The sequence below is a fragment of the Girardinichthys multiradiatus genome, chromosome 13, assembly GCF_021462225.1.
Source record: "Girardinichthys multiradiatus isolate DD_20200921_A chromosome 13, DD_fGirMul_XY1, whole genome shotgun sequence".
In the NCBI taxonomy this organism is placed as follows: domain Eukaryota; kingdom Metazoa; phylum Chordata; class Actinopteri; order Cyprinodontiformes; family Goodeidae; genus Girardinichthys; species Girardinichthys multiradiatus.
Window position 1 is genome coordinate 22,694,190 of NC_061806.1, and position 27,880 is coordinate 22,722,069.

The 27,880-nt window shown below is 41.1% G+C and overlaps 1 protein-coding gene across 3 annotated transcripts in view; it reads left to right on the top strand.

Annotated features, from left to right (window-relative positions):
* The first annotated feature begins 1,860 nt into the window (after window positions 1–1,860).
* Window positions 1,861–27,880, top strand: part of LOC124879274 — a 103,321-nt gene continuing 77,301 nt past the window's right edge. For all 3 annotated transcript variants that reach the window (XM_047383732.1, XM_047383733.1, XM_047383734.1), the window contains exon 1: window positions 1,861–2,018. In XM_047383732.1, the coding sequence (XP_047239688.1) occupies window positions 1,995–2,018 (24 nt within the window). In that variant the 5' untranslated portion in view covers window positions 1,861–1,994. The remainder of the gene's footprint in view (window positions 2,019–27,880) is intronic.

The window sequence follows — 27,880 nt, forward strand, 5'->3', positions numbered from 1 at the left end:
GACAATTAATTAAGCCATAAAATTAATTAATTATACCATAAAACATCACATGACATGGGACAGTATCAGAAAAGATAAAATAAAGACTAAAACCATAAAAACAAAGTTATCACAAGGTTATTGTAAAGGTGAATATTTTATGAATAGGAGAACCACTGAAAGATTGGACACCTGGCTTGGTTAAGGACTTTTCCCTAACCAGGAAGTAAGGTTTTATTACTTGGCAGTAATTAAACAATTTGTTCCGGATTGGGTCGTTTTCATATAGGGTAGCTTACACATGAAAAATTGCTATAAAAAGTCTAATGCCATCAAAAATATTCAAATAAGTCAGAGTCCATAGGTTTTCCTCCTAAACTTCCACATTCATCCCGCATCCGCTTATAGCCCTGCTCATATGTGGGCAGAGACAACAAAAGGCAACAAAGGAAATAAACATTAAAGAGAAGTACACAAAGGTACAGAAAGCTAAATATTATAGTTACATCATTAGTTGCATACAATTAAACTTAAAATGTATGTTCTCTAAATGAGACAGGCACCTCTCAAAAGACAATATGAACTTTGTATTACTTCACTTGGACTCAATCTCTTGTGTTTTTTTTTTTGTGTTTTGTTAAACACAGAAAGCCTGTCTGGCTTTTTTTTCTTTCTACCATGTTTCGTTTCTTATCCCTCAGCATTTGGCGCTCGCTATCTTTTAACCGTCCCGCAGTCCTGGAGGGGTCACACGGACCCTGTGTGCGCTACTCAAGTTTTCCCCTGTCTCTTTCGTGGGTTTTCCACACGCCAAGCAGGGAGCCCTCCACACCACATTTCCAACCATTGCCCTAGATTTATGGTCCTGTGGGGGTCAGAGCAACCCCGCGTGCAGTTCTGTCTGGCGCCTCTCGTGACATCTGCCTCGCTCTGTAGGCCTACTATCCCTTAGCCAGGACACATGCCTCACCAGCCCTCACCATGTGACTCTACTTGGTCCTATCATACTCGTGGTGAGTCATGGGAGAATTAAAACATGTCAGTGAAACATCTGTATAAACTCCAGACAACACAGTAACAATAATAAATCTTATATTAAAATAAGAATTTTCCCTAGTTTCTTTCTCAAGTAAAAGTGTAAAATCTAATTGGAGGTGCTTGTGAATCTGATAGGGTAATCCAGGTTTGATCTCAAACCGCCTTGGTTGGATAACATAAAAAAGAAAAAGAGCAAACAAACAAATAAATAAATAAATAAATTCTTAGTTAGCAGATGTAGGAGGAAGCTGCAAATAGCTCAGTGTTTATTTACTTATTTAACATTATTATTATTAACTCAAAATTGTTTATTGAGTTAATAATAATAATGTTATTATTATTGAGTTATTATTATTAACTCGATAAACAATTTTGACTTCCCAAGTCAGCAAATATTACTTAAACCCAACCCACTAAGTTCTGGAAAATTCCATGATTACACAATTTTGTTGCTCTGAAAGAATACAAAGTGCCAGCTGGCCTCATGGACCGCCTCTGTGGAAGGGAAAATAATGTAACAATGCATGATACATTTGTGCTCACAAAATAAATGACATTCTTTGTTGTTGCTGATCTGCCATAATGTATTGTTTTTTTTAATGAAAATGTTTCATTGTCTTGTTGAGGAGATGAAAGCCCACTCCAGTTTTTGATATAAAGGGAAACTTTTTTCCAGCAAACATTTTATAAACACCTGTTGCAAATAACATCATTTCCCCAGGCTTTTTTTTTATTTTCTCAGCTGGCACTAATTGACTTCCATACAGGTCCGCCCGCAGTAGGAGGAGTCAGAAGTCAGAGAATTTAAGCGCAACTTTGAACGGACACCCTCTCAACTGCGTGCAGGCTGCAAGATAACTGTTGGAGACTCTGGTCGGCTGCTACAATGGACGCTAATGGCGACTTCCTGCATAATTAATCCAGCAAAGATAGCATGAGTGTTTAAATTTGTCCGCAGCATCAGTGCGTGTTCGACCATGGAGTGCAGCATTTATTGTCAGGTGGGTGACCTCGTCCATGTCCGTAAAATTCAACCGCGAGTGCGTCATTAGAAATTCTCATGCGAGTTGGCGCGCTTTTTCTCCCACAACAAACGGTGAAAGTAGCCCGTCGTCATGCGCTAGCGGCACGTGTGCATTGATGTTGGAAACAACACGGCACTGGAGTTTAGTTTATTAGTTTATTTCACACGATTCACAGCACGGCAGCTCCGTGTTGTGTTCCACATGAGTGACGGAGGGTCTGACAATATTATTATTAGTAGTAGTAGTTAGATATGTGTCCCCTTACATGTTCTTGTTTTTCATATCGTGTGACGAAATAGTGAAAAAAGTGACTTCTCAACTGCTGTTTCGCCTTTCACTTCCGGAAATAGTAAAGGCACAACTACAAAGTATCAACTATGGCAATTTTGTTACAAGAAGCGCTGCTCAGTCAGTATTTCTGTCTGTTGCAGGAAGAGAGAGCAGTTTGTTGTGCCATGTGCTTTTGTTTTTGTCGTGAATTGTTTGGTGGTTAGTCTGAAACGCTCGAGCCGCCAATGAAATCCAGATGTTCTTGAGTTACTTCTGCTTTAGCAGTTATCGGATAATGGATGACGCGCCTTTCACATTTACCGTTGCCGCTCTGCAAGACTGCACACAGCCGCGAAAGGGCGAAAACAGTTAAACCAAAACAGAATAAAGCATTCTTAAATAAATGAACAAATTAGATTAAAGTAATATGGTATATCTTTAGAGTTGAATAAATTTTAGCTGGACAATAACCAGACATAAATTTGCCCAGTGGTTTAAACAATAAATGCATTTATTTTTATTTTTATGGGGAGACAGATGACATTCCTTAAAATAATAATAGAGGTTGGCAATAAGTTTGTTTCTATTGTTTGCTTTTAGCTGCATTTACATGTCTGCATCTGTCTGAAGGGACTACTTTATCTTATTTTCCTGCTGTAAATATAAATTTTTTCCAAAGCCTACATCACACATTGACAGCTTTGATGGAAAAAAAATAAATAAATAAAGCCAGCTCCTATTTGTTCGCTTTAAATAAATACCAATTTATTATTAGAAATTTATATGTAAGCAGTTACCCCAATTTATTTTAGAGTCATATTGCTATCTTTAGTTGGACATTGTTGCTTACAATACTGATTGGAACGAGAATTAAAACACTTGAGGAAAGATAAATGAAAAATTTTAGGCACTGTTAATTTGTGTCAAGTATCAACTGTCTGGAAAACTATGGAGTTATATAAGGATTTAACAGGTCTGGATGAGTATGGAAAAAAATAACTAGAGTGAAGGAAGTATTTGTTTTCCAGACTCTATTCCCTGTGCCATTATCTTAAGTTTGATCAGTCTGTCCATCTGACTTTTTGATCCCTGTTTAGGTCTTTTTTAATGCCCACCTATCGATCTCTGGAAAAAGTAAATTTAAAAGTTATTCATCCCTTGAAAAATAATGTAAAAGAAAAATATTTTCAGCTACAGTAACCATATTAAGAACTAGTTACCAGTAAGGCTGAAGCAATTAATTGGATCAATCAGTTATTGAAATAATTGTAAAATAATTCAGTAATTGAATAATCGTTATCTGGAATATACAGTCAAAACATGCCATTTTCTGAAGGAGCAAACCAGTCAGCAGTAATTAAGACAAAACTGTTCCAAAAAATATATATTTTGCATTTAAGGTGAAAAACCTTTGTCTGTAAATATGCAGAACTCCTCAAGTGGCATAGCTTTACCTTCACCGGATTCAATTTCTGTGACAAAATCTCCTATTAAGCACCTTTTGCTATCCGATTATTAATCAGCTTATCTAAAAATAGTCAAAATATTAACTGATTAGCAAAATAATCGTTAGTTGCAGCCCTAGTTACCAGTAACTGTTAAATTCTATTTCAAATGTCTGTACAATGATCATCTCCTTGTTTTCTTGACAGAAAAATAAATTAGAGATAGAAATAATATTTGTATTTCCAGATTCCTATTCAGACACTACTAGCAGCTGAGTACAAATATTTGTTTTATTTTATTTTCCCTTTATTTAACTAGGTAAGTAATTTAAAATCTAATTCTCCTATGCAACAATGACCTTGGATTTGGGTGGAATTTAGTTTTTTTTTTTTTTCGTTTTTTAATTCAGACTTTCAAAATATCAGCTTTATTGGCCACATTTGTGCACAAAAAAATTTGATTTTAGTTCCACTTTGCTTGCAATGTACAGACATTGAATATTTAAATTTGGTGGGAATAAACTCTCTGTAGATCTGACCTGAAGGTAAAAGTTAACAGTTTGAGTCCAGGATGTGTGGGGTCTGCAGATGTGTTGGCTACCCTTTTCCTAACCCTAGACCTGTACAAGTGGGTACTCTGATAGAAAGTGATGGAGTTGTTCCCAGAAACTCCTGCGTGCTCGTTTGTTTTGGAAAAACTAAGTCATATGCTATACTGTTTTAGTAAAACTAAATAATAAAAGGAAACATACAGTTTCTTTCGCCCGGCTGGGGAAGAGATTCCAGCTGAGTCACCAGAACACTTCTCTGCTTCTCTCCCCAGACAGGGTTTTTATTCAAAAGCAAGGCGTGTACAATTACAAAGAAAATACACATATTTTTAGCTGAGTGTCAGTTGAACTCTTACACCTGGCATTCAGCTGTCTGTTTGACCTTCACAATATTCCTGTTATTCTACTTTTGGCTGTTATTTTCAGACATGTACAGAAATATCTTCACTGTTGCCGGGCAGACCACAGCCAAGTCAGACACACACACACACAGCTGCCTGTTTTGAGCAAGCCACTAAGTTACACAGTACATTTTATTTCACACATTATTAAACCTAACTTGAGCATAGCAATGCAGACCCTATTAAGTATTTTAAATATTTTCCAACAAAAGGAGATGCACAATCAGGTACAATGTAGAGCTTTTATGTCAGAGGAGACGTGGACAAGTTGGTGCGAGGTGTGAACAGCTGCTTTTCAAACCATACAGAGGAGAAGCTGTTAAAGTTGTCTGTCAGATGGGGTTCTGCGCAGGGTGGGGGGATGTTCCCTAAAGCCTCTTTATCATGGGCTCTACTTTGGCTAACTCCACTCCACCCAGCCCATTTTGTGACAGTTTCCATTACTGGCTTTTCCAGTCCATTATTGGCTTTCTTGGTCCCTGCTTATCAGCAGGTCCAATCTGGGCACAGAAAGGCTGGTGGCATGAGAAAGTGTTCGCTGAGGTCGTGCAGAGAATGTCAAGCCACAGATTTTACAGCACACCGCAGTGCTTAGTAGAGCTCGAGAAACTAAAATGCAACTACAAAAATATTAAGGACCACAATGGACAAACCGATCACTGTTTGAGGTGATTATGTGCTATAGTGAGTGTTTATTTTATTTTGCATGTTGTAACGTTAAACTTATCTTGTGCTAGGCTCACACCAAATAAAAAGACCATAACAGTTAATAGACAGCGCATGATGCTGACATTTGGAGGTCGGACTTCAAGCCAAAACTCCAGCTGTCAGTGAGTCGATGGAAACGCCATAGGTTTCGTGCTGAGTAGAGCGAGATCGAGCGGCGTGGAGCCGTGCGGGGCTGGAATCGTGAATAGAAAAGAGGCAATAGAGAGCAGCTGCGTCCCAGTCAAGTCTGGGTCGACGTAAAAATGGCAAGAGAGGTCAGTCTGATGTTTAAGTGTTCCTCTGTACTCAAAGTCACCAGAGGATGTTTGCGAAGAGTAGAAAAACCACATCAAGTATTAGAGAGCAAAGCATCAAGGCTGCTCAATCTGTGACACCATCTTGAAAATAATGAAGAGAACTAAATGGATTGTTGCAAATTATAGATGAGCAGAACAAATTTGTAAGGAAAACTAATGTTTTTTAAACTGTGCAGTGTTGGCACTAGCATATTAGTTTTACAGGGCTTAATCGTTCCTTATAATGTCTTTACAAAAGTGAGTACACCTCTCCCATTTGTGTAGATATTTTATTACTCTCGTGGGACAACACTGAATATATGACACTTTGATACAATGTACAGCATTCAGTGCATGTCTTGTATAACAGTGTGAGTTTGCTCTCCCCTTAAAATAAGCCAACACACATCCATCAATGTCTAAACTGCTGGCAACAAAAGTGAGTACACCACTAAGTGAAAATATCCCAACTGTGCCCAATTAGCCCATCTCCATTCAGCTGTGTTGTTGGGACCGCAAGTTTACACTGTTGTACCCGCTGTGCACTGACTGTTTTGTTTTGTATCAAAGTGTCGTGTCTTCAGTGTTGAAGAGGAAGAGATAATAAATTTACCTGGGCTTGATGTTGAGCTCTTAGAAGCTCCAGGATATATTTTTCAGTATAAGCATTACCAGCACAACAAAATAAAGCAGTTGGTTTTTTTTGCTGGTTTTTGTTTTGGTCAGAGTAGTGTTGGGTTCATTTCAGTTTCCTGGAAGCTATCGTGTGTTTGGGTGTGTCTCTTTTTTATTTTTTTTATTTTTATTGCATCTTCAGTACAGTTTGTCACTGAGTTTCCGGTTTGGAATTAAGCCATTGAATAACAAAAACAAATTTTTTTGTTACTCTGTAATGGATGTAAATGAATGCAATGTTGGCAACAGTTTTGGTGCTGTAGTTCAAATGCATAAACATACAGGTCCTTCTCAAAATATTAACATATTGTGATAAAGTTAATTATTTTCCATAATGTCATGATGAAAATTTAACATTCATATATTTTAGATTCATTGCACACTAACTGAAATATTTCAGGTCTTTTATTGTCTTAATACAGATGATTTTGGCATACAGCTCATAAAAACCCAAAATTCCTATCTCACAAAATTAGCATATCATTAAAAGGGTCTCTAAACGAGCTATGAACCTAATCATCTGAATCAACGAGTTAACTCTAAACACCTGCAAAAGATTCCTGAGGCCTTTAAAACTCCCAGCCTGGTTCATCACTCAAAACCCCAATCATGGGTAAGACTGCCGACCTGACTGCTGTCCAGAAGGCCACTATTGACACCCTCAAGCAAGAGGGTAAGACACAGAAATAAATTTCTGAACGAATAGGCTGTTCCCAGAGTGCTGTATCAAGGCACCTCAGTGGGAAGTCTGTGGGAAGGAAAAAGTGTGGCAGAAAACGCTGCACAACGAGAAGAGGTGACCGGACCCTGAGGAAGATTGTGGAGAAGGGCCGATTCCAGACCTTGGGGGACCTGCGGAAGCAGTGGACTGAGTCTGGAGTAGAAACATCCAGAGCCACCGTGCACAGGCGTGTGCAGGAAATGGGCTACAGGTGCCGCATTCCCCAGGTCAAGCCAGAAACGGCGGCAGAAGCGCCTGACCTGGGCTACAGAGAAGCAGCACTGGACTGTTGCTCAGTGGTCCAAAGTACTTTTTTCGGATGAAAGCAAATTCTGCATGTCATTCAGAAATCAAGGTGCCAGAGTCTGGAGGAAGACTGGGTAGAAGGAAATGCCAAAATGCCAGAAGTCCAGTGTCAAGTACCCACAGTCAGTGATGGTCTGGGGTGCCGTGTCAGCTGCTGGTGTTGGTCCACTGTGTTTTATCAAGGGCAGGGTCAATGCAGCTAGCTATCAGGAGATTTTGGAGCACTTCATGCTTCCATCTGCTGAAAAGCTTTATGGAGATGAAGATTTAATTTTTCAGCACGACCTGGCACCTGCTCACAGTGCCAAAACCACTGGTAAATGGTTTACTGACCATGGTATCACTGTGCTCAATTGGCCTGCCAACTCTCCTGACCTGAACCCCATAGAGAATCTGTGGGATATTGTGAAGAGAATGTTGAGAGACTCAAGACCCAACACTCTGGATGAGCTAAAGGCCTCTATCGAAGCATCCTGGGCCTCCATAAGACCTCAGCAGTGCCACAGGCTGATTGCCTCCATGCCACGCCGCATTGAAGCAGTCATTTCTGCCAAAGGATTCCCGACCAAGTATTGAGTGCATAATTGTACATTATTTGAAGGTTGACGTTTTTTGTATTAAAAACACTTTTCTTTCATTGGTCGGATGAAATATGCTAATTTTGTGAGATAGGAATTTTGGGTTTTCATGAGCTGTATGCCAAAATCATCCGTATTAAGACAATAAAAGACCTGAAATATGTCAGTTAGTGTGCAATGAATCTAAAATATATGAATGTTAAATTTTCATCATAACATTATGGAAAATAATGAACTTTATCACAATATGCTAATATTTTGAGAAGGACCTGTAGTTGTTAGCATTCACCTATGTACTATAAAGTATTCACTCCCTTCACTTTTCCTACATTTTGTTGTCTAAAAGGCTTTTTAAAACCAATTTGAAAATTTATAAGCAAAAGTATTCAAATCTTTTTAGGATGGCTCTTAAAAGTTTGCTCAAGTGCATCCTGTTTCCACTGATCATCCTTTAGATGCTTCTGCAATTCAGCTGAATTCCAGCAATGGAAACGACCGTCTGTAGCCTTCAGAGACTGGATCTTCGGGTTACAAATCTGGGGAAGCAAAAACTAAAATGTTGGCAGTGTTGAACGTCCTAAAAAGCACTACAGTCTTATTTATTTGGAAATGGAACAAGCTTGGAACCAACAGGACAGTCCCCAGATCTCACTTGCTAAACAAACTGATAAATCAGCAAAGGACTGTGATCAGAGATGTTGTTCTAGCGTTCCTCTGTGGAGATAAAGCCATCCAGAAGGGCTACCATTCCTAACCCATTCTACCAGTCGCCAAGCATCATGTCAAGCATGGCAGCATATTGCTATGGGATGTTTTCTAGGTCACCAAATGGAGGCCTGTCCACATAGAGGGTAAGACGACAGCAGTGGATTTGAGAGAAGCTTCAAGAAAACCTTCCTCAGAATGCTGTGGACCTCAAACTAAAATGATGTGACTTTCATTGTGATAACTACCCAAAGCGCACAGGCAACGATAACGAAGTCATGGGTTCAGAAGTAGCCTGCAAATCTCCAAGAGTGGCCCTGCCATCGCAGTTGAACATCTTTTAGAAAGACCGAAAAATGTTCACCAATGCTGTCCATCCAGCCTGACTAAGCTGAGGATCTGCAGAGCAAATGGGAGATGATGCCTAAAAACAGGGGTGCCAAGCTTTCAGAAACATGCCCAAGAAGATCGAAGGCTGCGATTGCTGTTAAATGTAGTTCAGCAAAATATTAAGCCATGGCTGTGAATACTTATGAAACACTGCAATAATATACTTTTGTCATTAAAAGCTGTGCACATCATTAAAAAAAAAAAGTGTTCCCCTTTTCATTATGGGATGCTAATTTTAGATCTTGAGGGGAATAAAATACTCAACTCTGAGAATAAGTATAATGTAACAGGAAAAAGTGAAGGGCTGTGAATAATTTCTGGTAGCACTTTAGGTCATCTGAATAAATGATATCTGTTCATAAAGCTATCATGTTTGAAGTGGATGTCAAGGTGATCTAACTTGGAGAATGTATGGCTTTCTCTATGTGATTTAACATTGTTTCTGTAACATTTTCTTCGCCACTTTATTGTTAATGCTTGTTTACACTTGAAGGGTGTGCAACTTTGACTTTTTTATGTTGAGCTTAAGGATTTACACAGATGGGTACTTCCAAACAATACACCTACACTGAAAATGACAGGAAGAAAAAAACACATTTGTTTAAGGTAATGATGTGTAAGGAGACTTGTTCTCATACCAAATGTATTGTAAGATCCTCAAAGTGAAACTGAAGTTCCCTGCGTTGAATGCTGTGGTGCAATTAAGTCAAAGATGATGAATTTGGACGCAAGCTCCCTTGACCTTCTAAAAATATAACTTCTGGATAATGTTGACCATCTTTATATTAAAACCAAAACAGATATTTGTGGTTCTCACCGATGCTTGCTTGAGATTGCATCTGATCATGAAATTTATTCTACTTGATCTTCATTGCATCATATTGCATAATGCAAACATGTGAAATTGTATTTCTTTGTTTCTTTTTTTATGTAGGATTGCTAGTATGATTAGAATTAACATACAGAAGTAGCATTTATATTTAAAAGCTCTGTCTGTAATGCTAGTAGCCATAATCATGTTTCAGCCCTCATTTATTTTGCAAAACAACCTTTGGGGATGATATTTTTTCTGGTTTTGTGACAGAACAAATTTGCTATTCCAGTCAATGATTAAGATGAGCTGCCCACTAACCAGCCACAGCATTAAACAACTTCCTTTTATATTCTGTCGGACCCGTGCCTCATAAAGCAAGTCTCTAATAATTAGGCAGGGATGTATCTTTTTAGTTGGCGCAGAGGCTGCTGTAGGGTGGGCTTTTTGGAGATCAGTTGAGTTTTGGATGGCCAATGCTGAATGAGCCTCTTTGCCTTTCTTATTGTTCCCCCAGCAGCATTGCACTCATTGATTTAAATGGAGATGTTAGGAGTGCAAGTTCAAAAGCAGGATAACATTGATTATTCAAGTAGTGGTATGGATTAGAGGTGCTGGTTCAACATCAAAATGACCCATTTTAGGTGCTTTGGATATCTGATTAGGATGTTTCCTGTTCATCTCCCTCTGGATGTTTTTTGTGTATCTCTTGTTGCCAGGAGAAGTTGGATAACATTTAATATCCCCACTTGTTTATTTACTTAGGATCCCCTGGAAGAATCTAGAGAATGTTGAGAATGTTTTACTTCCACTGAGTGGACAGAAGGAATGCATGGGAGTCAAAAACCAATATTGTATGGAGGGCCACCTAAAAGGCTTTGTTTTACTATTACTTCTCTAGTCAACAGGTTGAGGTTTCAAATAATATTAATGCAGTTTGCCAGATTGGTAATGCCGATCATCTCACCTAATACTGGTTTAACCTTTATGTGGTGTTCGGGTCTGTGGGACCCATTTTCATTATTTACTGAAGGAAAAATTATATAATTAATGTAAATTAATTGTAAATTTGTTTCCACTCATATGATTTTAATTAATTTTCTTACGTTTTAAATAAAAGGTTATAAATGTGATCTACCAAAGGTAAAGGGCACATTTTAACCACTTATTTTCTTCATACTACTTGAAATTGGGATGAAGTAAACATCTGTTGAGTATTTTTACATAAGTGTTTGATTGTGAGGCATTAAAAATCCCAAAATGCAACGGGTTCACCAGACCCAGAAACATTGGCTGAGTAAAAACAATATGAACACCACACAAGGGTTAATATTATGGCCTATTGATATTCATCTTACAAGAAAGTTCTTGGGCAGAATACCATTTTCTAACATTACCCTGGACTCTAACCCTTTTAAATTTTTACCTATGAAGGACTAGACCGCTAAACGAAACAATTCTTAGAGAATTGGGTCACAACTAACAATTGGGTGTTGCCTTGAACTCCAACGGTTTTTGTAAAACAGTCACAAGTCTATTGTACTTTTTTGTGCTGTAGTTTTGTGTATTTGCTCATCTGTGAATAATGAAACAATTATCTGTAATTTTGGGTCATCATCATCTAAGGGGCACTCCTACAGCAAAACACTGGTGCACTTTATTAGAAACATTAGCCAGAGGAAAACCTGCCTCGGCTCAGTCTTGGGTGCTAAATCTTACAAGTATGAAAATGTTAATGTTGTGATGCATTTTCATTTAGACCCACAAAGATTTCGGAACAGTCTTCATCAGTTTAGTATCCACTGGTGGAGTGCCCCTTGAATTATTGATTTTTATTTTTCTGTTTTTAGCCTGTTTTCTTTCTTTTTTGGTTGGTTGTGTGTTGAACCGATTTTTGCTAACCCATTCAGACCTGATAAATTCGTTTTTCAGAACATATGTGACGCAGTACAGTTGTACCAAAAATCCTTCAAAAAAATCTGATTAAAGTTAGCAGTAGGTGTTCCAGTAATTGCTAAACTTCTAACCCAGATTGACCATTTTTAACTTGTCAGGTTATTTGCCAATCTTAACAAAACCTTTATTTTTCACATTTTCCCTCTGTAAAGTGAGATGGGGACAAAGCTTTTAGTTTATAAACAATAAATTGTAAGACTAAGCTTTCTATACAAAAATTTTATTCTACATAGTTATCTCTGTTGTTCACTTAACCAATCAGTAACAGGTTAATTAATTAATTTTACATTGTGTAGAATCCCACTCTGCACTGACAAAAGCTTCCCTGTTCATGGCTTTAGTTGAACTTTACCCACTTGTGCACTCACAGAAGTATTAACCAATTCATCATTAATTTTATTGGTTATGTACACTCCTGATCAACATCTAAAGACCAGTTAAAAAGATGCAAGAATTAGCATTTTGTACTGTTGGATCTTTAGAAAGTTCTCAGCAGAGCTTCACAATGCAAAAAAAAAGAAATTGGAGCAAGAGATGAAACATTTTGAGCAATTTATTGACAACTGCATTTAAACCAAAATGTGCTTCTGTCATCCAATCAAAAGACCACAGCCTTTAAAAGCCTAAATCTGCACAAAAGCTTGAATTCCTTGTAATTTTCTTTCAAGTACTCACATTGTGAGGACCTTCAGATTGTTGAGCTGCATAAGCAAAGCCTTTCATACTGTACAATAGCTGCTCAGGTTGGATGGAGGCAGAATCATTTTTGAATTTCTTAAAAGATCTGAAGAGATCATTATCAAGTAGTAGACCCAAACAAACTTCACCAACGCTGAGCTGCAAGATCCAATCCTTGATCCAAATTAAGCCCATAACTGGTGCTGACCGCAGCCCAACAACAGTCGGGTTCCATCTGCGAGTGAAGGGCTTCAAAAGCAAAAAATTCTAAAGGCCACGTCTCTTTCAATGCCACAAAATTGCCCATTTGGACTATGCAAGGGAGGACCAGACATTGGAGACTGAAAGGTGGAAGAAAGTTTTCTTCTCTGATGCGAAAAGTTTTTTACCTTTTGCGGCCCTGGTGACTTCCAATGTTACTTGCATGAGGAGATCCCACCTGAGATGTTTTCTGCATAGCAGATTAGGGGGCAGGGGATACCATCATGATTTGAGGTGCTTTTTTTTTTTTTCTTAAATGGAACAATGGAGCTTCAGGTTGTTCAGGGTCGCCCAAAATACAGCTGGCTATATGAAATGCAGCAGCAGGCATCCCTCATGACTGAGGACCTTCGTCTGTGTGGTAATGACGGGGCTTTTCAACAGGACAATTTCACAATGCCTGTCAAAGTTTTTCTGAGGAAACCCAGCAGATTGCATTGAATCAATGATTCAACATTCAGTTCTCCTGGATGAGCATGTTGCTCATAAGCACAATGAACCAGAGTACAATGATTTAACGGTTGAAGATATTAAAATTTGTTGTAATTAGTGACGCTTGGCTAGCAATGGTTTCACGTAACAGTTACTATTGGAAAAGCTTAAAAAGCGAGTGGAGCTGTGTCACACCACGCTGAGTAGGGACTAGTGAAAAAGGAGCATTTGATTTCGGTTATGAGGGGGGGTGTTTCTCGTTTTTGTTTTAGCTATGTCTTAAACTTTTGATCTGATGATGACCAGCCTATTTCAGTTAAATTGTTTTCAACAAATTGCCTGCTCAAATTGTTTTTGTCTATTGCTCCCTGTTTCTTCAGCATTGTTAAGCTCCATTTGGAACCTTCTTAAGATCTATAGAGCATAAAGCAAATTCTTGCAATTTTTTTAACTGGTCTTAAGATTTTGGTCAGGAGTGTACACCTTGTAAATTTCTTTCGTAGATGAAGATGAGTACTTTTATTTTTGAAGCATCTGCCTAGTAAGGAGATGTCAGGATGCCTGGAGCAGCAAATTACTGGCTTAAAAATCTAAACTTTCCCCATGATGATTCTGCGTCTGTCTCATAGTTGGATGGAAATGTTTGTTAAAAGTACACTTTATTTTCCTGCAAAGGAAATTGCAGTTTAGTGTGTTGCAACTGAACTAATTGTCTGACTTGTACCTAACTGTTTGGTATTTTCCACTTTGTAAAGATGATTAAATTTAAGTCAAGATCTGCTTGTTGCAGTCACTTTAGATTAATTATTCAATTATTCTGAGATACAAACAGATGTCTCTAATTCTGCAAGACTTTATGCAGTTTTCATACTTTTTCACTGGAATATTAAGAACTGCATTGTTTGTAACTCTTGAAGGAAAAATTAAAATCTTTCAAAATTGTAATTGACAAATATCCTCCTTACAAAGATGGAAAATCAGAACCGACTATGATGACTGAATCTTCAGTTCAAGTAGGCTTTGTTTAGAAAGGGCAAATATCTTGAGAAACAAGAGCCAGGCATTTGCTAGATGTTTTTAGCATTTAAAAAAAATTCTGGTACGAATGGGTTAAGCAGTATATGGCATCTGTTCTCCACCAGGCAACTTTCATTGCCTTTTGAGCTACAGATCTGTTAACATGGCGTTTCTCCAACAGGAAGTCAAAGAAGCAATACAAGCATACACTGCCCCCTGAATTACAAGTAATGTGAGGGACATCATAGGAAGGATTACAAATCTACTCCTCTGGCTGACAGATCTTAACCATCAGTGAGATGAAGACTGTGTGTTCAAGGACCATATCGCCTTCAAACTGTTGGCACAGGAAACATTGTTTTATCCGAGCTTTTGTGTGTTTACATTTATAAGTAGTAGTTCAATCAATTTTGTGTGATTGCACTGTTTTTGTCCTTCTTTGATAATCATGTAATGCATTCTGTATTTGGCATCTAGATTTGGATAAAACTTTCCAAAAGTAATTGAATCAAAGGTGGGTGGTAAAGGCAACCTGAAGATTTGTGTGCAGATTTGATTGCCACTTGTTAAAACAAATTACCATTTTGGAGACACAGCTGACTGCAAGAAGTCGCTGACTTTGCAGCAGTTCCTTCTCCTGATGAGGATATGGCAACAATGGAAAGGAAAACTCATATTTAACAGAAAGAAACCTCCAGCAGAACCTGGCTCACTGTAAACAGTCATCTGACGTGATCAAAAGTAGAGTTCCAGTGGGTTAGTGTATTTAGTTCACATTTAGCCCCTTTCTTGCCGAGTCCTGGGATTTAAATTTTTTTTTTTTTTTTTACCTAGACAAAGGGAATCCAGAATAAGAAGGCAAAAAAGCAAAGCCCTACCAATAATCCTGTATCCTGTCATTTGTTCTCAAAACCAGATGGAGAACGCACAGCTGGCTTTTTGCTTGTACTGTTGTACTGTGTTGTAAATGAAACCCAGCAATGTGAAAAGGGAAAAAAGGCAGGCAATCACCTAAAAACAACACACAGGTCTTTAAATATGGTCGGTAAGCGGAGGTCAAAAAATTGCAAGAAAGACTCCACCAATCGTTTTTCTCCAGCATATAATCTCACCTCTGGGAAAATGTGGACCCAGAAAATTGAATTTAATTGACTAAAATTGTGCCAAAATGTCCAGAGGGCTTTTAAAATCCCAGGTAGTGGCTGAATGTCCTTGCAATTGAAAATTGGCTTTTGAGGAACAGCTGGAAGATAGACATTGAGCCCATGTTTCTGCCAATCCAACTTGCTAAATGCTAAAGCAGTTTTTTTTTCTTTCCTAAATTTGTCAGATTAGTCTAACTAACTTGGCTGTTTTAAACATTGCACTCTCAATGACTGTTGATTGTTGGACCCATGTAAAACTTGGTATCTGTGCCAAAATTAAGACTATTGCGCATCTGGCAGCATCTACTTCCTTGTTGCAGGAGGCTATATCCATTCCGAAGCTGGCTACTGATCTGATCAATGCCGGTAACTGAGTGGCAGGTGCTGACAAATGAGAAGGAGAGTACTCCCTCGCTTTGGAGAAGCTGGCAATAGCATTGGAGAGGCTAGAGGCTTTCTTTTTTTTAAAAGGTAGATGGTGCAGTTTTGTTACAGCACAATAGCCCACTATTTATACCAATATATTAATAATTTATTTAAGAATTAAAATTGCTGTTGTAATGGACATGATTTGTTTATTTTCTGTCTATTTTTCATGTACTGTCCTTTTATTTTACCCTTTTTGCTCAGTTCTTCATGGTAAAGTGCACTTTTAGTTGTGAAGTCTGGCTTGTTATACTATTTTTCAAGCACCTGCTGCTCTATCATTAATCAGATCAGTAGCTGGCTTCAGAATGGATATAGCCTCTTGCAAGAAGGACGTAACCACCCATTCTTAATCCTTCTGGACTAGATGTTCTTTCTTCTGGCCCATATTGCAGTTGGTGCTATGAAAGAACTAGTTTATTAGTTCCAGAGTGCCACAAAACAATTGCTATTCCACCCCTTAAGTCCTCGGGGCATTAGTATGTACAATCCAGTGGCAACAGCACGGAGAAAATGCTGTACTAACCATTCCTCAACCAGGTTTCAGTCACCAGGAGAAAGTCCACCCTATGGACTGTGAAGAAATCATTCAAGATAAAAGATTTTTGTTTCCTAGGGATCTAGCGTTTACCAGAGCCATTATACTAGGACATGGAATATTCATCACCCGACATGCCTGGGCCCAATTACCACAGGTTCCACTGACTTACCCTGCATGTGAAATGAAAGAGACGTCAGCAGCTTGAGAGTTCTTAGTGAGCATTAAATCCAGCCATGAATACCAGGTAGATGCCACCAGGCTCTAGCGATCCAACAAGACTGGGGGACATGCAGATATGATATGCTCGTCCAAATTTCTGCAGAAGTTATCTGCAGCAAAATGACCCAGACAGCAAAAGCATGATGACAAACTAAATTGACAGAGACAGACAGCAAGCCACACAACAGCACAAGGTTATGATGTCCAGTCTGCAAAAGAAAACTCACCAGCTGGCAAAACAAACGTCAGATCTGACTCGAGAAGCTTTATGTGATATACTCAGCCTTGGTTTTACACCGTTGACTCATGCTGATATTTTTGCTCCAGCGACTGAGTTGATTGAGGCCATAGTTATGGTTTCTGCCTGGTGAGCATCCAGCGTATTGTGATACCAAAAGATGTCATCTTTGTATTTTTTCTCTTTCTCTGTGGGGGCATGCTTTTGCTAAAAAACAAGTTAGCTTGCATAGTCAAATGGGGACCTGGTAAAGTTGCGTTTATGATTGGTGGAGACTAGCTTGCGCTGGTCAATGACGTGCATTAGAATTATGCAAAATCTGAAGGAAATGTCCAAAGAAGGAAAAATATTTGGCACAATTCCCCTTGACGTCCTTAGCGAACGTAGTAGTGTTCCATATTTATTCAGCTTCTGGTAGTTGGTGAGGAGTCTCCATTTGCTGTTGGATTTTAAGACGAGCCACATGGGTCCATGTTGCATGTAGTTCAAACTCTACTGCAAGGTAGAATGTGCATTAGTGGAGTCTGAATATGCAGCATATGGATTGTGGTCAATTTTCTGACTGGACCTAAGATCAGCAATGGGGAAAGAGAAATCAAGTCTCTATAAGAGATCACACCTTGTTAAGTAGGACTCAGTGTTGATGTCGCATCCACTGAAAGCTAAGGCTACGTTCACACTGCAGGTCTAAATGCTCAATTCGGATTTTTTTTTTGGGGTGAAATCCGTTTTTATTTTGTGTGGTCGTTCACATTTCCAAATATATGTGACTTTTAGTGATCTCCTGTGTGAATGCATGCATACAACTCAAGTGCATGCGCAGTTGATGGCACAATGACATCACATGTAGAGAGCGTGCTTGGTGTTTGCGTAAGTAAATAAATGTTGGACTGTATCTTGTGAGTTTTAAGTTGTTTTCCAACTGGAGCCAGCACATTGACAACCATGTCTGCCATGGTTGTTGTTTTTCTTGCCGCTTCCGCGTAGCAGGGCCCAGAATAGTGACGTTTGTTGAGTATCAATGACGTACAGTTCGGATGAATGCAACCAGGCTGCACAGACACAGGTCGCATTTGAAAAGATCAGATACACATCGGATTTAGGAACACATATCCAAGTGGCAATTTGAAAAAATCAGATCTGTCGTTCAGACTGTAATGCAAATTTTGGATATAGGTTGCACAAGGGTCTACTAGTCGATATCTCTCGACCTTCTGCACAAGCTCAGACATTCCTCCTTGAACCGCCACCTTAACGTGGTGGAGGGGTTTGAGTGCTCGAATAATCCTAGAGGCTATTTTGTCTGGGGCTTAAATGCCCCTGGTAGGGTCTCCCGTGGCAAACAGGCTCTAGGTGACAGGTCAGACAAAGAGCGGTTCAAGAACCCCTCATGACGACTACAAAATTGAGGCACGTGACGTCGCCCGGTACGGCGGAGCCGGGGTCCGACCCTGGAGCCAGGCCAGGGGTCGGGACTTGTCGGAGAGCACCTGGTGGCTGGGTTGCTCCTCGCGGGACCCAACCGGGCCAAGTCCGAACGAGAGACACAAGACCATCCCCCAGTGGGCCCACCACCTGCAGGGGTGAGAACGTCTGGCGAACCCCTTGGCCAGGGATGTATTCAACTCTCACCTCCGGGAGAGCTTTGACCAGATTCCGAGGGATGTTGGAGACATAGAGTCCAAGTGGACCATGTTCTCCGCATCTATTGTCGATGCTGCTGCCCGTAGCTGCGGCTGTAAGGTCTGCGGTGCCTGTCGCGGCGGCAATCCCCGAACCCGGTGGTGGACACCTGGCAGTAAGGGACGCTGTCAAGCTGAAGGAGTCCTGTCGGCTGTGGTTGGCTTGTGGGACTCCTGAGGCGGCTGACGGGTACCGTGGAGCCAAGCGTGCTGCGGCCCGGGCGGTGGCAGAGGCAAAAACTCGGACTTGGGCAGAGTTCGGTGAGGCCAAGGAGAAGGACTACCGGTTGGCCCCGAAGCAATTCTGGCAAACCGTCCGGCGCCTCAGGAGGGGGAAGCAGTGCTTCGCCAATCCTGCCATCATGCATTCCCTGGTGGAAACAAAGGCTGGGGACTCAGGGTTGGACTCTTTCATCACCCAGGCTGAAGTCACCGAGGTGGTTAAAAAGCTCCGCGGTGGCAGGGCTTCGGGGTTGGATGAGATCCGCTCTGAGTACCTCAAGTCTTTGGATGTTGTGGGGCTGTCGTGGTTGACACGCCTCTTCAACATTGCGTGGCGGACGGGGACAGTGCCTTTGGATTGGCAGACTGGGGTGGTGGTCCCCCTACATAAGAAGGGTGACCGGAGGGTGTGTTCCAACTACAGGGGGATCACACTCCTCAGCCTCCCCGGTAAGGCCTACACCAGGGTATTTGAGAAGAGAGTACGGCCCTTTACTAGCGGCCATCCGATCTCTGTACAAGCGGAGTAGGAGTTTGGTTCGCATTGCCGGCACTAAGACGGACCTGTTCCCGGTTCATGTTGGACTCCGGCAGGGCTGCCCTTTGTCACCGGTCCTGTTCATAACTTTTATGGACAGGATTTCTAGGCGTAGCCAAGGGCCGGAGGGGGTCTGGTTTGGGGACCCTGAGGATTTCGTCTCTTCTTTTTGCAGATGACGTGGTCCTGCTGGCCCCATCTAGCCAAGACCTACAGCATGCACTGGGGCAGTTCGCAGCCGAGTGTGAAGCGGCTGGGATGAAGATCAGCTCCTCCAAGTCCGAGGCCATGATTCTCGACCGGAAAAGGGTGGTTTGTCCTCTTCAGGTTGGAGGGGAGTTCCTGCCTCAAGTGGAGGAGTTTAAGTATCTCGGGGTCTTGTTCACAAGTGAGGGAAGAATGGAGCAGGAGATCGACAGACGGATCGGTGCGGCTGCCACAGTAATGGGGGCGCTGTGCCGGTCCGTTGTGGTGAAGAGAGAGCTGAGCCGAAAAGCGAAGCTCTCGATTTACCGGTCGGTCTACGTTCCTACCCTCACCTATGGCCATGAATTTTGGCTCATGACCGAAAGAACGAGATCCCGGATATAAGCGGCGGAAATGAGCTTCCTCCGTAGGGTGGCCGGGCACTCCCTTAGAGATGGGGTGAGGAGCTCGGCCCTGCGGGAGGGGCTCGGAGTAGAGCTGCTGCTCCTGCACATCGAGAGGAGCCAGTTAAGGTGGCTCGGGCATCTATACCGGATGCCTCCTGGACGCCTTCCTGGCACGTCCCACCGAGAGGAGGCCCAGAGGATGGCCCAGGACACGCTGGAGGGACTATGTCCTTGGACGTCCCCCGGAGGAGCTGGAGGAGGTGTCTGGAGAGAGGGACGTCTCTGCTGAGTCTGCTGCCCCCGCGACCGGTCCCGGATAAAGCGGAAGACGACGAATACGAGTTGCACAAGGGCAAAGAAATCGGATTTGGGTCACTTCAAGCTGCAGTGTGAACGTAGCCTAAGTGGTTCAGCTCACAAATTATCAGATGCCCAGTGCTGAAGTTGGAACTGAAGTCACACTGTTTGGGGGTCACCTGAGAGTAGCTGCGTTGCTGTTATGCAGACTGTGGGGAAGAAAGTGTTCTGATGACTTGAGGTCCTGGTCCTGATAGACCTGAACCTAGTGCCGGGGGGAAGGACAGAAAGATGTTTTGTCCAGGTTGAAAGATAGGTCTGCAGCATATTGTGCGACGAACTCTGCAGCTGTATACCAGTTGTTGACAAAAATGCACAGTCCTTCTCATGTTTTCCTCCCACAGTCATGTGTTTGGTCTGCCCTTTGCTGTGGAGTCTGGTGGCTACTCCCTGTACAGTCCAGTATGTTTTTAGTTAGTCATATTGTTGGAATAATGGAGACACAGAAATTTTATACTCTTCCCATTCTAATGCCATCTATCTTGGTGAGAGACCCTGAGTTAGCCATGAAAAGACTGGATAGAACTGACTTAGGTGGATTGCCTTCTCCAATTTTGATGCAAAAGAATATCTCTGAATAATTTGTATAATTTATTTTTTAATATTGATTATATTGAAATATTTGACAACCCTAGTGTGTAATGTATGTGGTGATTTGTTCCTATAATGGCAGCAGTGTATTTGTGAGGGTGGGAGCTTTCTCTTGACAACAGAATGTGATTCAGTATGGGACACATTGTTATGTAGCACCTGTTGGCAGTGTGGCTTGTATGAGCATTTTGTCTTTCATCTTCTCTCCTAAACAAAAATGACAATATGCCACTTTATTGCCCTGATTTTCTTGTGACTACAACACTCAATCCATGTTGTTGATGCTGTAAAACATGCAGCAATGTTTAGGCCTTTTAGAGGGAGGACTCTGTACATAGTGTTTCAATTGCTAGAGTACGGTTCCCAGCGTGAGATATGTTTATGTAGAAGCAGCAATTACATTGTGAAAATGTAATTTCCAGGGGTGGAGGGGGTTGTTGAAGGAGGGGGTTGTTGAAGGGGCGGGCCGTCCCTCCTTTATAACTACAGGAGAAACACTAAATATAGAACCCAGAACTCCTCAAGTGGCATAGTTTTATCTTCATCTGGTTCAAATTCTTAAAAATCTATTAAGCACCTTTTGCTGTCTGATTATTAATTGACAAAATAGTTGACTGATTAATCGATTAGCAAAATAATCATTAGTTGTGGCCATAATAATAATAATAATAAATGTAAAGCTGCAAGCAGCGTTGGGTGGCCCCTAGCAGCTTAGTGCCCCTCCGCCTTCACACCTTCAGTGAGCCTGCCACTCAATTCTTAAATCACCATGAGGTAGTGCTGTGAGCAAGCCTCGACATCAGTTTTGGTCAGTTTAAGTTCTTCTGCAATGAGAAGTCTTCAAAATTCTGCCAAAACTTGACCTTCATGATAGAGGCTATTGTCACTTTCTGTTTGGTGTGTGGCAAGGCATTATGAAAGACTAAGTCTAATATATAGAAAATGTCATTGGAAATTATTATATTATTATTATAAGTTTGAAACTTTTACAGACTGTCATTGAGTGTCAATCTTAATAGTAACCTGTTGCTCTGTTTTTAGTGGGTGGGGCTAAAGTGATGTCATCAATTTACCATACTGATGATAGTAGTGTTGAACAATTTGGTTAGTAAGCAACGATGAATCGAAAACTCATTGAGTGCCTGAAATATTCTGGAGGGGCGCAGTTGAGTCAAATTCCAATATAGTTAATTGAATTTAATTCAGTTTACTTCATTTATAAAGCGCAAATTCACAACATGTCGTCTCAAGGCACTTTACAAGGTTAGTTGCAATTTTGTCTTACAGAGTCAAGTACATACATTCCAAAAGACCCTCATTGTTAAACAGTACAGTCCAACTCAGTTTATTATTCAAATTGGTTAGTTTTCTAAGGAGACCCAGCAGATTGCATTGTGTGATTACTTGCACCATTCACTCCTGGGTGAGCATGTAGCAACAGTGGACAGTTACTGGCAATTTGTCATTGACTTTGCAGCAGTCCCTCATACAGCATGCATCAAGCGACAGTGGACAAAAATACTTCACTTTAACTGGAAGAAACCTCTAGCAGAACCAGGCTGTGTGTAAGAGGCCATCTGCCACAAGCAGGGTTTTGAGAGAACAGGGCATATACAAAAAAGAACAGAGAAGGACTGATCCAGGAGTAATTTCTATGGGAAAGAAAAGTATGATGGCAGTAGTAGCTCCTTCAGTGGCTTCATCTAGCAGAGAAAAACAGCTAAACTGAGTCAGTTTCCAAGTGTAAAGTATGAAATACAGCACATGCAAGTAGTCACATCAAAAGCTTAGCCAATTGTTATGTTTAGGAGAGAGACATTTAGTTATTGGCACAGTAGCCCCCCCCCCCCCCTTGTTATGTTGGGAGAGAACATAACATAAAGCTGGAACAACAGCAAATAATGCAAAATTGGAGAGTGGTAGGAGAATGTAGCTGAGTGAGAGAAAGTGGTCATTATGTTCTCAAGCAGCCTGAACCTGCCGCACTTACTAACTTTAATCAAGAAGGAAAGTTTTAAGCCTAGTTTTAAAGGTAGACAGGGTGTCATCAGGGTGTTATCAGAGCCTAATAACTAAAAGATCTGCCTCCCATTCTACTTTTAGAAATTCTAGGATCCACCAGTAAACCTGCATGTCTGAAAGTGAAGTGCTCTGTTAGGAATATATGGAACAATCAGATCCGTGTATGATGGAGCTTGATTAAAAAGTGCTTTATCTTGCCCATTTTCCACTGGCCCCACTTATCCCAGCTCCACTCCACTCTGCGCCCCTCGCAAACATTTCCATCACTGTTTTGTCCATACTGGTACTTACTTTTTTCATCCGTGCTCCTGAGCAGGTACGGTCGGGATTAAGTAAGAACTATACATGACTTGACAACAGAATGATGTTCACTTTTTGGCCATGGGATGAAGAGGAATTAGGTTTTTGCCGAGGTAGTGCAGGGAAAGTTAATACAACACAAGCGACTACAAAAATATTAAGCACAACAATGGCGGGGGCGAGTCAAACCAAAATATAATTTTACTATTTACAAATCATAAATCATGCCTGAAGGCTGAAAGAAAAAAAAAAAGGACTCCATGTCAGCTTTCTGAATTACATGCAGGCATGGCCCGCTGTATTTAATAACATCCTAAATTAGCTGATAACACATACATTTTCCCCAAAATAATACTACCATGAAACAGTGTGTTTGGTTCGTAAATTTATTGATATTCTTTAAGTTATCTAGCCTGTGCAGCAGGTGGAGCCATAGCTTCAGCCGTCAGTGAGTCTATGGAAACACAAGGTTCCGTGCCGAGTAGAGCAGTGAAACCTTAATATAACACGTGGGAAAGGGGCATACGTGAGAATGATTTAACAATTCTGGATTTAACAAGGAGTCAGTGAAGGGAAGCTGAAATAGAATCAGAATAAGAATTGGCTTTATTGCCAAGTTTGTACATACAAGCAAAACATTTGACCCTGGTACACTTTTGCTCTCAAAAATATAGAATATCTTTTTTTAAATGTACATATATACACAATTGACTTTATAATAGAATATAATGTGAGATCCGTCCAAGTTAGCATGGTGTTGTTCTAGAAGTCTGACTGTCAGGTGTTCATCAGAGAAACAGCTTGGAGAAAGAAACTGTCTCTGTGGCGGCTGGTTTTGGGAAATGGCGCTCTGTAGTGCCGACCTGAAGGTAAAAGTCTAAACAGTTTATGTGCAGAGTGTGTGGGGTCTGCTAGCTGCCCTTTTTATGATCCTAGTCCTGTATAAGTCCTAGGTGGAGGGAAGGTCAGCCCTGATGATTCTCTCTGCGGACCTGATTGTTCGTTGCTGTTTGGACCTGTCCTCTTTAGCAAAATAGCCAAACCACACTTAATTATGGCAGTATATAAGATGACCAGCAGCTTCCGTGGAAGAATTCACTTCTCGAGTTGCCTCAGGAAGTACAGTCTCTGCTGGGCCTTCTTCCGAACGTTGTCTATGTGTGAGGACCATCTAAGATTTTGAGAAATGGTGGTTCCAAGGAACCCGAAGTGGTCCACAGCAGGCGGTGTTTTTGAGGATGGTGGGGGGGTATGGGGGGGTGGTGTTCTCTGAAAGTCCATCATCATCTCCAATGTCTTGAGTGGGTTAAGTTCCAGGTTGTTCTGACCACACTAGTGTACCAGCCGGTCCACCTCCTGTCTGTATGCAGACTTATTACTGTCCTGGATCAGTCCAATAACGGTGGTGTCATCTGCAAACTTCAGAAGTTTCACAAATTGGTCTGCTGAGGTGCAGTCATTTGTGTAGAGGGAAAAGTGGAGTAGGGAGAGAACACACCCCTGGGGGGGAACCAGTGCTGATGGTTCTTGTGCGGGAGAAGATGCTCCTCAGCTTCGCCTGCTGCTGACGGTCCTTCAGGAAACTGGTGATCCACTGACAGGTGAAGGCCGGTACTTTGAGCTGAATGAGCTTCTGGTGGAGGATGTTTGGGGTGGTAATGTTGAAGATGGAGCTGAAGTCCACAAACAGGATCCTTGCGTACATCCCTGGGTAGACAAGGTGTTGCAGGATGAAGTGTAGTCTCAAGTTGGCAGCATTATCTACCCAGTAGGCAAACTGTAGGGGGTCCAGAAGGGGGCCTTTGATGTCCTTCAAGTGCTTTAACACCAGTCACTCAAAAGATTTCATGACCACAGATTTCAGGGCGACTGGCCTGTAGTCATTTAATCGTGTGATGGGGGATTTCCTGGGTACTGGGATGATGGTGGAGTGTTTGAAGCAGGAGGGAACATCACAAATCTCCAGTTGGTTGGCTTTAAGGATAATGAGGAGACATTTTTGGGTCCTGAGGCCCTTTTTGTTTCAGGCTCTAAAATGATCCTATTTACATCTACCCCTGAGATCCTTGGTGCAGGCAGGGGTTCTGAAGGTATGGGGGTGGTTGGTGTATGGCAAGAATTTGTGTATGAATGGGATGTAAAGGAGTTGGGTTGAGGTGTGAACAGCTGCTTTTCATACCTGCAGTAGAAGCCATTCAACTGATTTGCCAGGTGAGGATTCTGTTCAGGGTTGGGGGAAGGTCTCCTTTAGGCAGTTAGGTTATTCAAAGCATTCCAAACACCTGAAGCATCTCCATGTGAGAAGCTTTTATTTAGCTTCTCACTGGAGCTTCTCTTCACTGCTTTGACCTTCTTGGTCAGTTTGTTCCTGGCCTGCTTATGCAGGGCCCGGACCCCACTGCTGAGCCTCTTCCTTATCCCTGAGCAGCTGCCTCAGATGAGAAGTGAACCAAGGTTTACTGTTGTTGTATGTGCAGAAGGTCTTGGTCTGCACACACATGTATTCACAGAAACTGATGGATGATGTCACCACCTCAGTAACTTGGTTTGAATCTGTTTTTGAAACTTCAGCCACTAACCAGTCTGTACAAAGCAGGCCTGTAACATCTGCTTTGACTCATCAATCTACTTCTTAACAGTCAGAATCACAGGTTTGAAAACTTTCAATCTCTGCCTGTAGGTTGGGATGAGGTGGACCAAAGAGTGGTCAGTGGTCAGTCCCAAAGCTGTCCTGGTGACAGTATGATATGCATCCGTTAAAGTTGTATACCAGTGGTCCAGAGTGTTTTTTATTCCTGGTGGGACACTTAATATGCTGTCTGTATTTGGGAAGTTCATTGGAGAGGTTTGCACTGTTAAAATCCCCAAGAACAATAATGAGACAGTCTGGATGTTTTTTCTCCACGTCTGTCATCAGCTAAGCCAGTTGTTTTTCAGCATCTGAAACGGAGCCTTGAGGGGGTATGTAGAAGCCAACCAGTACAAACGAGGACAACTCCCTTGGTGAATAAAACAGTTTAAAGTTTACGAGAAATAACTCCAGTTCAGGACTACATGTCTTGTTCAACACTTTGATGTCTCTGCACCAACCTTCGTTTATATAAAAGCAGATTCCGCCTCCTCACCTTTTCCCGATAAGTCCGCTTTGCGGTCCTCCCTCTGAACAGCTGAAAGCATGGTATCAGAAGTGCGCCGTCCGGAGTGTTCTCACTCACCCTGAAGACAGGGGTGCGCACCTTTAATCCACCTGGCAAATGTGCATTCCCTGGCCAACAAGATGGACGAAGTGCTTCTCCTCACCTGTAAAGTCCCCGACCTCTGTGGATCTGCCGAGACCTCCGAATGGTGGCAGAAAGCACCACAAAAACGTGGAGAAAACGAGAGAGCAAGAGGTAGCCATTAGGGTGCCATCTTGGATTTGACATATTTGAGAAATATGATCTCTCTAATTTAATCAGAACTCTTGCTGCACCATTTTGGATCAGCTCAATGTTTTCAACTGTTTTCAACAATTTTGTGGATATCCTGTATTACTATAGTCCAGACTTGAAGTGACATGCATCGACTAGTTTTTTTCACTCCTAGACAGGATATTTCTAATTTTGGTAATATTCTGAAAGTGAAAAAAGGAAATCATAGAAACCTGTTCAAACAATGTCCAAAAAGAACAGGCCAAATCAATGCCATCCACATTTATTGATTGACTAAGCAGTCTCTTTTTCAAAGATGGCAACTTCTGTAGCAGAAAATGTGAAGTCATCCAGGTTTTTATGTCTTCAATACATGCCTGTAGTCTCAACTGGTTGGATTCATCAGGATTTATGGATAAATAAAGTTGAGTATTGTTAGGTATTATTTAGTCAACTCAGAGGTAAGAACGATACAGAGTCAGTTTTACTTGTAACAAGGGTAGCCCACTTTGCAGTGCAACTACAAAGTTTTGACACCCTATCTCTTTATTTATATGCTGTGGTCCAAACACAGTTCAACAGACGGTTCAGACAGGGTGTGTGTGTGTGAGAGACTGAAAGGACGCTGGTTCTCACGGGCCTCTGGTGTGTGTGTGTGTGTGTGTGTGTACAAATAGATAACGGAATCCCACACACCAGGGAGGACTGCACACAGGGAGAGCTGCATACCAGAGCATGATACACAGCAGAGTGCGAAAATATATTGCAAATATTTCCTCAAAAGATTTTGATAAAAATGGAAGATTGGATTCTAATTCTAATAGAATCGATTTAATTTATAAAGAATCCCATAAAGTCATTAGAGCTAAGGGAATGGATGGCTCAACAGAGCTATGACTCTGTAAGTTTAGCAACTGTACTAAAAAGAAACCAAAGATTATTCTTAATCTCTTCTTTTTATGGTAAGAAATAAGCTATTCTATCTTGACGAAGTGTCTTTTTACACAACTGTAGGCTATTTTTCCAGATAAAGTAGGATTTCTCTAGCTGTATAGAGAGCCATTTTCTCTCCAATTTTCTTAACATTGTGCTTTTAAAATACACAGTTCTGAATTAAAACTAGGAAGCCAGTCTCCTATGAATAGTTACATTATTTTTCAAGGGGGCTACATTGTCTAATGCTCCACACAATGAGGAAGTAACACTATGAACAAGAAAATCAATTTGTGAAAGGGAAGAAATTGAATTATTGTCCTCCACTGTTTATTTTCTGTGATAATGGGGAAATTAGAAATGGAGCAGATTTTTAATGGTTGTTTCAGCATTGTCTCATAATGATTTATTATAATGACA